Genomic DNA, 12,580 nt, shown 5'->3' with positions numbered 1-12,580 from the left:
TGGTACGTTGGCCTAGGATGGTTGCAGCTGAAATGGAGGGAAGACATATTTGACAAGTATAATACTTAATAAGATTTCTATTTTATACAACTAAATAATTGATGACGCCATTGAGATCAGACACTAGAAAAGGAGGAGCTTAGGATATGAATTCGTAAGTCTGGTTTACCACATGCTGAGTTTGAGGTACTTGTAGGACATTCAAGTAGAAATATAGAGTGTCAGTTGGCTATCTGGATGTGAGTTTTAGAAAAGAGATTTGGGTTGAAGATATACATGTGGGATATATTGGCCTGTGGACGGAATTTGAAGGTGTGGGCATGCACGGATGAGTTTGTCTATGGAAGGAGTCAAAGGTAGAAGATTAAAGTTCTAAGTAAAGTTAGTAAAGAATAAATTTAAGACTGAAACTTCAGGAATCCAGAACATTCTTCTCAGCACAAATGCAACCAGACATCTCGAGGGCCAATGCTAGCACTCTATCTGTCCTGCTTTTTATTTTCTAGAAGTTGGTATTTTATTCATTTTCAGTTGTCACTAGTTTTTTTAAAAAATTATTTTATTGAGGTCATATTGGCTTATAACATTGTATAAATTTCAGGTGGACATCACTATATTTCAGTTTCAGTATTGACTGTCTCATGTTTTTGAGTCTTACTGTGAAGGTCCCAATGTCAGTTCTATAAGCACTATTTAAATACTGATTTATCCAGATACAAACTTGCAGGGGAAAGCTCAGGAGTTTGTTGAAGGAGTATGTATTGGGTAGTCTGCTTTTATGAGAAAGAATCAAACAGTTGTTCTCAGATTCATCCCAAAGAGCATCATTCAGAAAATGTTAACTCGGCATAGATCAGTCTGAGCATAACCAATGTTCCCATGCTGCTACACCTAGTGATCACAAATACTCTGATGTCAAATGATTGACATACAAAGAATCAAGTTTTCTTCTGAAAAGTTCCAGTTTTAACATTATTTAGTGTTCTAATTCTCTAAACTGATATTACCAGGATATATTTTGTCTTTCACAACTGATGATTCTATGAAGCAAATCCAATTAACCTGTATATTTGATTCCCCATTCTGAATTTTTTTTTTTTTTAAGATTTTATTTATTTTTATTTTTTACCCCCAAAGCCCCATTGGATAGTTGTGTGTCATAGCTGCACATCCTTCTAGTTGCTGTATGTGGGACTCGGCCTCAGGATGAACGGAGAAGTGGTGCCTCGATGCACACCCGGGATCCGAACCCGGGCCACCAGCATCACAGCGCGTGCACTTAACCACCAAGCCACAGGGCCGGCCCCCCATTCTGAATTTTTAATTTTTTTCTAATAATATTACAAATAAATATATCATCTTTGCTTATGACATTGTCATCCTCTAAGAATAATAATATTAATAATAATAATATTGTGCTGCAATATTATTTTTAAAATCCAATACTTGATCTAGAATATTTGATTTGATAATCAACATTAGTATTTTAAATTTTGTGTAATTTGTTTTCTTTTTGTGCCCTGCTCCTGATTTAATTATTTGTTGACATAATTTGATTCTGCTTTGAGGTATTTTAAGGAGAAAATATTATGACTATCATGTTAACAGTGAAGAAATTGATGCACGAAGATTAAATTATTATACAAGATTTCTAGGCCAGATTAGCTACTAGTGTCAGACGTAAAAGCACCCCAAAATAATTTTACTTTCCTTTTTTCTTCAGTATTGGAATGTATTAGCAAAACTTATCCTAACGTCAAGTTTTTTTAACAATAATTTTATTGTATTTGGTAGGAATGGAGAAAAAATATAGATAATTTGTTGGTTAAACAAAGACCAATCATGGGCTGGCCCAGTGGTGTAGTGGTTAAGTTTGCGCACTCTGCTTCGGCAGCCCGGGTTTCATGGGTTCGGATCCCGGGTGCGGACCTACACACCACTCATCAAGCCATGCTGTGGTGGTGTCCCATATACAAAATAGAGGAAAATTGGCACAGATGTTAGCTAAGGGACAATCTTCCTCACCAAAAAATAAATAAATAAATAAAAAGACCAATCAGCATTCAAAAGCATAAAACGTTAGTAGGTGCCTATACAAATCCATGATTACTCATTTCCTGAAGAACTATTTAAGTGAAAATTGTACCAGTAACAATAGCACTTTCACTCCAAGCAGCAACTTACAGCCTAACACTTTTCTTGTTGTGCCCATCACACCAAAATGCCAAGTTGATAGAATGGAAAGGGATTAAGTATTGGCAAGAAAAGTAGTTGGTGCTGCCAGAATTTTCTCTATAATCATTGGCTTTACAAAATTAATGTGTCCAAGCACTGTGAATTATTTCCTTCATCTGAAAAATGAATGCACAATGATAATATGTGTACAACTATACCTATGTGAAATATATTGACAACTATAAATGTTGAGCCCCGCTATTCCTTCCTTGGTATTCCTTCCATTTAAGCCCTCATTGAAAGGGGCAGAGTAGAATGAGAGAGTGAGTCACTGTCACTCTGCATATCCACTTTCCTTGTCACTCCAAGCCACCTAATGCAAAGGTTCTAATATGCTTTTCTCCTTGGGGGAAATTTTTTTTTAGTGTCATAATAAACTTTTTCATTTTTCCTGTTCACTTTAAAAAAATTTTAAATGTATTATTTTTCATATAAGGTCATCTATCTTTTTTATATATTTGAACCAGATATAGGATGATCCATACCTATGAATTATAACCTTTTATTAGCTTAATTGATTATGCTCACTTCAGTTAAAGAAAATGAATGCTGGTGCCCAGAGAAACAAATGAGATTCTAGTTAAAGAGTTTTTCCTTGATAAGGAAAAACCAAAGAATGTCTGCTTATCTACCTTGGCAAGTGATTTTTGTACAAATTGAGTGGTTTAAAGTCAACCGGTTCATTATCTGAAACATATCCAACCAGCTGTGCTGCCATCTTCAGATAACATCACAGGGCCTTGTTCTGACTGACTATTCTTTGTGCAACCTACAGTATGTGCAGCCTCCTCCAATTATTTCTTACTTATTTCAATTTGAACTCTTCATGTTGGGAAGCTTCGGGAATGGAAAGAATAATGAGGCACACATAGCCAGGCATAAAAGAAAGAGTAGATAAAAGCAGAGTGACGCTATCAGATATGTGGTACCTTGTACTTAGCATATACAAAAGACAAAGGATCACGAAAATTAAATCATGACAGAATGAGGCAGGAAAAATGTATGCATTTATTCTGTGCTGCAAAGAGAGAATGCCCTCTGGCTCATTCTGTGTTTGTAGTGTCCACTCAGCAAACTTTCTTTGTGAGCATCAAGCTCCTACGGGAATCTTGCCAAGGAAGGATTGCAGAATCAGGACTTAGGCATAAAGCACTGAGTCATGAATTAAGGGCTTCCATCACAAACTAGAGCCATTTTAGAACTATTCCTATAGAAGCTTATAAAGCCTAATTGTTTTTTCTTTGGTGACCTGATGGGAATGAAAGATGAGAGAGAGACAGGCACAGAGAGAACATATGTGTATGGGGTGTGTTTGTGTGTGCATATGTGTTATAGAAAAACCACTGTGCTCAGTAGCTTGAGACTCTAGTTTCAGCTTTGAAATAACCAGCTATAAACTAGTTAATTCACTTAGCTCCTCTGGATAGTTATAATTGCCTGGGACAAAATAAACATAAAAACCTGAAGATAATGAACAGCAGTGTTGAAAGTCTGGTGTGTCAGTTCTAATAGGCTTTTCCACCTCTGTAGGGTTTTAGTTAATGGCACAGGAATTCCACTTCATATTTCAGTCTAACTCACCTAAAAGTGAAGCTTATAATTTGATTTTCCTGGCATTTTGAAACCACATTTTAAATTATTTTGTATCAATAACAACTTTTGAGTGCTGGTGTAATATTCTGAGATATTTTAGGTACTGAGGCTCCAAAGATGAACAGGATAAAAACGCCTGTCCTTGAAAATCTCACAATACTTGAAAAAGAGAGCTGGGAAAAGGGCAAGTGAAGTGACCTCCCATGCTGCCTGAGACAACACACACCAGATTTTTTTATCCAATCAATAAATATCTATTATTTAGATATTAGTACATGAATGATCAGGAAATATTTGTTAAATGATTCAATCTAATCTTAGCCACAGATACCTCAGTTAATTATCATGGTTCCTATTTCAAAGTATGAGAAAATTGAAATTTAGAGAGTTTCAGATGCTTCACATTAGATCATTTGGTTAAGAAATAAAGGAAATAATCTCAAACTGAGGGATTTTTTGTTTGCTTGGTTTGTGTCTGTTTGTTTTTCTTCAACTGAAGTGCAAAAACGACCTCTGCAACTCCTTGGTTTGGGTGATGTTGAGCAATTACTTGAGAATGCCATCACCTTGCCCCTTTATTATGCATGGAGGGATTCCTCAATTTATGAACGAAGATGGTACTGATTTAGAAACTCAAACAGGAAAAATGAAAGCATTGAGAATGTATGAAGTTTCAAAACCATATGGACATGGTTAAATGAGAGGAAGGAAAATATTAAACAGCCCATAGAATATTGAAGTAAAGAAATGTAGACACAGACAAGATGAAAAGTTGTGGAGTAGAGAGTGTAGGGTTTTGGTTCTCTGTGTGACCTTAAATTTAGGACAGTTTCTCTTTTTGGAAGTCTGTGAACTGGAAGTTCTGTGATTTGGAAGTTCCAAATCAAACGTAAAGATAGTCAGATCTTGTCTTTCTCATATTGGATTTATCTGGACCACAAAGTAATGTGTCCACAGCAGATGAAATCAAATGCTACCTATTAAAACAGACAGTATTTGCAAAACAAATTCTTCCTAAGGTATATTCAAGCAAAAACATGAGTTCAGTGAAGATTCTCCCAAATCCCGAATCTTGAAGCCAAGCTACGTAGAGTGACAGTGATTCTCCATCCCATCCAGTAGAGCCTTGCTCAGAAAGCGAAATGTGAAAATGTGTGTGTGTATTTGTGTGTGTGTGTGTTTTGCATCCAATTGGTTTTTAAATAATATAATGAGGACCACAGTAGAGTTGTGTAGATGTGGCTGTGTCTATCTGGTAGTAGTAGCAGATTTTCATCAAAAAATCCAAATGATTACTCAAATAACATAAAAGTCATGGGTTTAGAATAAATTTATGAATATTACTTTTTAAATACGTGTGACTTTGTTTTATTTAAAATATATATTTTATTGAAAATATGTTTTATTTAACATTATGGTAGACAAATATAAGAAAAGTAACTTCAAATATCAATAAGGAGACTAACTTGTACTGTTTGCTTTCTATCTGGCACTGTTCTAAGTGCTTCACATGTAGTGTTCAGTTTAATTCTCACTGTAATCCTTTTTTTATAAATGTGAAAAGCAAAGCCCTGAAAGTGACTTGCCCAGGTCATAGAGCCACCTGAGGTGGATTTGGGACTCACGCCTGGCAATTTGACCTGCGTCTGTGGCCACCATGCTTTCCAGATCCTCTCAGATCAAAACTCACATACAATTAACTGGGGATAACATTACTAAAGTTCCTTTGGATATTTTACAAAAATAGTTTGGTGACCTGCTTTTAAATGTAAAATCTTCCCATGTCATTAAATATTGAATACTATTCCAGGAGCGTGAGACAGCTATCAATTTTCTATCAATGCTCAGTCTATTTATCTAGTTTAACCAGCTTAACTTAGGAAACTAATTCATATGGTTCATGATTTAACGACTGGCTGAAAAAAATGAAACCTCAGTGGCTATATTGTTCATGGTCATTATAATCTTAATGACTCCGTTAGTAGTTTGTCTAAGTAATATAACCTAGGTAAATAAAACCTACCTATAAAATTTAGAATGTCGCTTACTATATAGCTTTCATGTATGAAATGCTTAAAAGCTTTTCCTTCTATCTGTGGCAACGGTAGTTATAGCAGTGTGTTAGGAGTGCTTAAGTCTTTGGATTTGGGAAAAAAGTCAGTATTCGACTACTAGTTTTGCCATTTACAAGGGAATATGAACTTAGACAAGTTATTAAGCCTCAGTATTGTTATCTGTAAACTGGGTGTAATAAAATATTTACCTCATAGGAGTGATATGTGAGGATTATATAAGATAATTTGTCCATTTGTTCAACAAGTAATTGTCGATCCCTATTCTGTGCAAAGCACTGATCTAGGCACTGTCATTCAGCAGAGAAAATAAATATTCATCCGAGGACTCAAGAAGTGTATATTCTACTGGGGTTAGAGAGATAATAAAAACATGAATATTTAACATTATATAAATAAAATATAGATAATGCATATAATACACTTAATAAATACCATGTAGCAAATGCAAAATATCATTGGTTGAAAAAACAATAATTATTATTATATTTTATTGGACATATAAGGCCTTTATGTGATGAAAAAGCAAATATGATAATGATAACAAAATGCAGTGCGAAAAGAAAAATCAGTGATATTCAGTTTTTACCTTGCAAAGTATTTAAAATAGAGACGTTCTTAAAAGAATGCAGATTCTCGAGATTTATATATTGTGTAGATTTCTCACTTTTTGTTATAAGACAAAACAGAGACTCCTAAACAGAGTTGATCTCCATGGCTGCCCTTCTCTGACTCAAGCACACGCATGCTGAAGTTTTGGTCAGCCTGCTTTACTTGAGAATGTTGTGTTGATGACATTGAAAAATCATTAATGAAGTTCCCCTCTCCAGGCCCATCATCAATCTACGCTTCATAAATGAAATCAGAAGCCTGGAAAAGTTGGTGCTGCATATGGAATGGCAGGCTGTCTGCCTCAACAACTCAGCAAGGGGATTTCATGATTCCACGATTCTGCAATGCTTGTATATGGAGCCCAAAAGGAAGGGCTCCGGAGACAAATGTTTACGGAAACCATTTATTTTATTATACAATAATAAGCAATGGTAAAACAATTTTAAACAGTAAAGATGAGATGAAAATAAAAGTTCCCATTCCCTCTCTCTGGCCTCCAGGTCCCAATCTCCAGCGTTAAGCTCTGTCCTTAGTTTCCTGAAGCTTCTCAATGAAGCCTTTTGAATAAACTTTAAAAAATATATACATATATATACATATACTTTCTATATAAATATACATATATATTTTTCACTTTACTATGATTAGAAACAGGCATCCTTATCTGACTCAAAATGAAAGACTTAACCTTCAGTATAAATGCCATCTACAAATTGAGGGCACTGAGTTCTTAATGACCAAGTAGCCTAATAAAAGAGATGCTCACCTTAGAAATATGTTGACAGTTTCTGATATATCAATTCCTGCTTTGCATGCTAAAGGGTAAAATCCTTATTCTGTAAGAAAAAAAGAGAACTACCTTGAGAGATCATGCGATTTAAGTTATTACGAGCATAATTTAAAAATAACTAAGCTCTATCCATACATCACTTATAATTCTGATATCAATTTTACAACATTATTTTCTCCAGTTAGCTATGACAAAATTAAGACTTGAGGTTTTATATAATGCCTAACATCACAAAACTTAGTAAGTAGGTTCCTTTTAAAGCCACACTACATGATCCAAACACTTCCTTTTCACACTTCCCAAGAACTCATCACTTGTGAGGTCATCTTGCTCGTGTTGTTTACAGAACACCAAAAGTCAATAGTCTATCACAGTGAGAGGGTCCATGGCCACATGCTTGTAGGATAGTGAATGTTTGTTCATAAGAGTGCTTAGAAAATTCTGTATACAAGACAGAAGTTGGTTCTAGTTATATTGCACTCAGAGCTGATAAAAATATTCCCCACAACTTTTTTTTCCGGAAGATCTTTTAACAAACATAAGGGCTAAGATGGTTCCATTTCAAGGTTACAATGACAACATGATTGACAGGAAGAGAGCCATGTGTGAAGTGAGAAGCAAGGTTCTTTTACGTAGACAGCTCCACTTGATGAGCAAAATGCCTATGAACCCCATCCTAGGACACCAATTTTTTAACTCTAGCTCTGGAAGCATAAGATAAGTCAATTTCTTCTAGGACTACAGATACACAAGAGGGAGCATTTGATCGTTCTATAGTCAGCATTTTGTTCATTCATTTATTTATTCAATAATATTTATTGATCAGATACCATGTATCAGATATTTGACCAAATGCTGATATTTGAGTAATAAACAAGACAAAGTTCTTGCCAGTATGGAACTTAAAATCTAAAGAGGGGATACAGACAATAAACAAAAATTAAATAAAAAATTATACAACAAAATTTTATATAACATTATAGCTCATAGAAAACATTAAAATAGCATTCATCCCACCCAGTTAAGTGAATGTGTGGACTAAAAAGAGAAGAATATGGGCCAGGGAGAGTCAGAGTGCAATAACAGTACCATATCACTTTCTACAGGATGTGCATTCAAATATTATAAGAAGTAGGGTGTGAATGGCTAATTCTCTATTATATAAAATTCTGTGGTTAAATAAATGTTTCTTTTTTTATTGTAATTCCAGAAAATGAGACTATTAGTCTAAAATCCAAATAAAGCTGGCTAGCACTCTCCTTGACACATAGTCTGTACTATAAGTATCCTAACCAGGAGATCAGTTTTCCTGCTGTTTGAAGGGAGGAAAACTGTAATGCACCAGAACACTTCTGTTAATGAAAACAAAACGTTATGCCGAGATAGGAGAACTAGAAGACCTAGGCAAAGTTGTTTAAATAAGGGGAAGGACTGGGAAACATGAAAATATGGTCAACTATCACATTGGTTGAGATGGTCCACAAACATTACTTGGATAGGTTGTAAAACTGTGTATTTACTGACATGGTTATAATGCAGAATTTCTAGACAAAACCATTGTCCTAGGACAATAAGAGTAAAATACTTCATTATATTAATTCTTTATATTAATATACTAAATTTAAGCCTTCTTAATTTATTTTATATAATTAATAGCAGAAATACTAATAAAAACAATTATAACAGTTTGAAATTATTAAATTAACCACCAGGGGGAGCTCCATGAATTGAGTGTATGTAGTCAAAAATAGAAAATTGCTTAAAATGGTCAGATTAGAAAAATTACAATACTTCTCTCCTGAGCAGTTTTTATTAATTTCCTTATTTTCAGCACTTAAATAACTTATGAATCATAAGACATGGCCTCTTATTAAAGACAAGATGCCAAATTGCTTGATTAGTATGAAACTTTTTAGCAAACTGGATTTTAAAGTCAAAGTCCTTTTGCTTAAGTTACTTTATAATTTACTAAAAATACATGTTCCATTGTATGTTGATAAAAGTATGTAACTACAAGTGAAATTGAGAACAAATAAGAAAATCTATTAAATCTGCCTATTAATCCACTTAGTATTAATGTTTTTCAAATGCTTATTTTTTTCCTATTTGTTTGTTTGTATGTGTGTATGTATATGTTTTACCCCAGAACCTGAAATTAAAAAAGATGAAAAGACATCCAAAGCAGGTAAGGATACTTTGTAAGCTTTACAAAATTATGAACAAGGCTGGCTTTACAATTGGAGTTAGGTAAAGCCTTGAGATGGCCAAAACAGTGAAAAAATACTGGTGCATGCTCCCCATATATTTTAGATGTAATCAACAATAAACTGAAATGTATGCTAAAATTAAAATAGACTCTATGGTTTCTGGTAGCTGACTTTGGATAAGTTCATCAAAACGCTGGAACTGTTAGCATATGCTGCTCCTTATTTATCTACTGGAAGATTGCACACTGTTTACAAAGTGCTAAGGGGAAAATTTGAATTTCAGAGATTCCAGCCAGATTGTGACAAATGTCTGAAACTTATCCTTATAGTTGCCTGAACCTTATGAAATCGCCTATATTCAACCACGTTTACCTCAAAAACAGCAGTTTCTTATGGTTCAACCTAATAGATTCAGCCATTTCTCTTTCCATTAATTAAATATGCAAATATTTTTTGTAGAGGTAATCCATTGCCTTATTGGAATTTCAAATTAATGGATTTGAAAATTGGAATACTTTATAATAGACCTTCTGAAAACAGGTTCTGTGAGGATGAAATTCAAGAAATTAGGTGGGTACTCAAGACAGGTATTGAAAGTTAGAAGAAGGAATATCATAGAATAGAGGAAAGTGCAGAAAAAATGACTAAAAATCCTGAGGAAAATTCCAATTAATTCCAATCTTTCTAGAGCTAACCCTATTCCAAATATTTTATATCTATATAAAGATATTTATATGTCTATATCTATGTATGTGAGAAAAGGTTAAATCTAAACCTATATCCATCTATATCTTTCCATGCAGTGAAAGTGATATTACATACAGGCAGACATTCATATCACTGGCCTTAAAATATTTGCATATACTCATTTTCACAAATTTTAACTTGTATTTAAGTAATGCTTGTTTCACTTTTCTATGTATATGTTAAATATTAATCTGAATTCTTAATATCACTTCTCTTGAAAGTACTGCTAACATATCAAAAGGAATTGTTTGTGTTTTCTTATTTTTAGTGAATGAATATAACCATTTTAAGTGACTTTATATAATCTGAAAGCATGCGTTCTCTGGAAGATAGGTAGAAAAATGAGCAATTTTAAACTGTAAGAATGCAGAATAGAGATAAAATGACATTGAATCTTTACATCAGAAGTTATAACTGAGTTGTAGATATATCGTAGAAAAGGAAAAATTACATATAAGAATCGTTCCATTGTTGTTAGCTCTCTTACTCATGTCAGTGAGATCTTGCTGATCAGATAAAAGATACATGATTTTGCCCCTTCCTGTAAGCATAACATTGTATTTTATGCTTTATTTTACTGTTGGGATATAATGGAAAAAGTAATACATGCACTTTAAATTTCCTCTTATTAGTTTACATTAAATATTTATGTATATTTTTATGTTATAATTATTTTTAACTTCCTAAAAGGAAAGAGAAATAAGTGTTAATGGCATATTTTATTAAAAATATAATTACTCAGCAATTTATTGAAAATATATGTTATGCTAATAACATTGCCATATGTCCAGAATTGTACTTGGTGATACAAAATTTACAAACAAGTGATAAGAGATTGTTTCCATCCTAAGAGAATGTGATCAAGGACATAGACATGAACCATTGGAAGATGGCTAAAGACAGTTCATTATATTAGTAAAGAGTGTTCTAGGAGTTTAGAGAGGAGCCATTCCTGTAATCTGTGGCAATCAGTGAAAACTTCAGGCAGACGATGCATTTAAGCTGGGATTTAGGAGTACGGAAGAGCAGCTGAGACAGGGAGATGATTATACAGCATGGTGGAAGCAGTGCTTGCTTTACGGTGGAAAGACACGCATTTGATTCTCTTTGCCACTTGCTAGGGGTATGACTTTACTTAAATTACTTAACATTTCTGACCTTCGATTTTCTTATCTATTGAATGAAGACTATCATACTCACCTGGCAAAGTTATTTAAAGAAACGGAGTTGATGCTTGCCATTTGGTTCCAGTTGAATAAATGGTAGCTCTATTTAGGAGTTTACCCAGAGGCAGGGGTGAGCAGGAGACAGTGAGGAGAGGACCAAGGACTAAAGGAGGTTCCAGGGGCTACATGAGGAACAGAAGTTGGCAAGGCTGCAGCAGTGGTATGCATCCATATGAGAGAGGTTCTGGAAAACCAAGAAAGGGGACTTAGGAGGCCAAAGTGAAAAGTTTAGATTCTTAGGATATGAATGAGAAAAAAGTGGTATCATAAGTTTTATAATGGCATGACTAGTGGGACATCCACACAGAGACATCCTAGAGACACTTGGAAATTGGGAAGATTCACTACGAATCCTCAGACTATGTTGAGTACCCATGAGTTTAGAGGTTTAAGGTAGAAGCCAAAGGAGGAGGGCAGTTCTTCAAGAAAAAGGAACATTTCCTGGAAGATCAGGAAATACAGTGTATTAGCATCCCAAAGCAACGACACTTTCAAGAAAAAGTGGAAAAGTCAGCAATATCACTGTCTCAGATGGGTCAAGGGACATGATGACTGAGATAAAGCCTGTCTTTTCTCAGATATAGAGACTAGACATATTTGACAACAGGCTTTCATTTTATCACCTTCAGGAGAGCATTTCAGCAGAATGGTGGAAGTAGAAACTAGTTTATAGGGATTAACAAGGAATTTATCAATAATAAGTGGAGGCAGAGCGCAAACTACTTTTTTCAGGAGTTTGTTGTTGAAGGGAGGCAGAATCTTATATTCCAGCAGGGAGAATCAGTGAACCACGTTTGTTGTTTTCATGTTCGTGACAGGGTGCAGTATTCCAGGGAGAGGAGGAGCAAGAAATCCAGAAAGAGATGGTAATTAGGAGAGCACTGTCCCAGATATGAGAAGTGTTGGGCTGCACACTATAGGTGGAGGGAATTAGTTTAATTATAAGGAAGAAAAAATGTCCCCTGAGCATTGAGGGAAGAGTGAAAGGATAGATTAAATTAAAGCTGAGTGTATATTAGGGCGCTACTGCTGAGTGATCTTTTCTCCTAAAATCTCTTCTGAGAAGGTGACCATTGACATGTTTGTTGCCAAATCCAG

The 12,580-nt window shown here is 34.5% G+C and overlaps 1 protein-coding gene across 1 annotated transcript in view; it reads left to right on the top strand.

Annotated features, from left to right (window-relative positions):
• TRDN (triadin) overlaps positions 1-12,580 on the top strand; it is a 330,560-nt gene that overhangs the window by 250,724 nt on the left and 67,256 nt on the right. The window contains exon 24 of the mRNA XM_087443768.1: positions 9,449-9,487. Coding sequence (XP_087299894.1) covers positions 9,449-9,487 — 39 coding nt within the window. The remainder of the gene's footprint in view (positions 1-9,448; positions 9,488-12,580) is intronic.

This window comes from Ceratotherium simum, chromosome 19 (assembly GCF_057802395.1).
Source record: "Ceratotherium simum simum isolate JZ-2026a chromosome 19, ASM5780239v1, whole genome shotgun sequence".
NCBI lineage: Eukaryota > Metazoa > Chordata > Mammalia > Perissodactyla > Rhinocerotidae > Ceratotherium > Ceratotherium simum.
The sequence above is the reverse complement of the archived record's forward strand: the minus strand, read 5'-3'. Positions and strand labels throughout refer to the sequence as shown.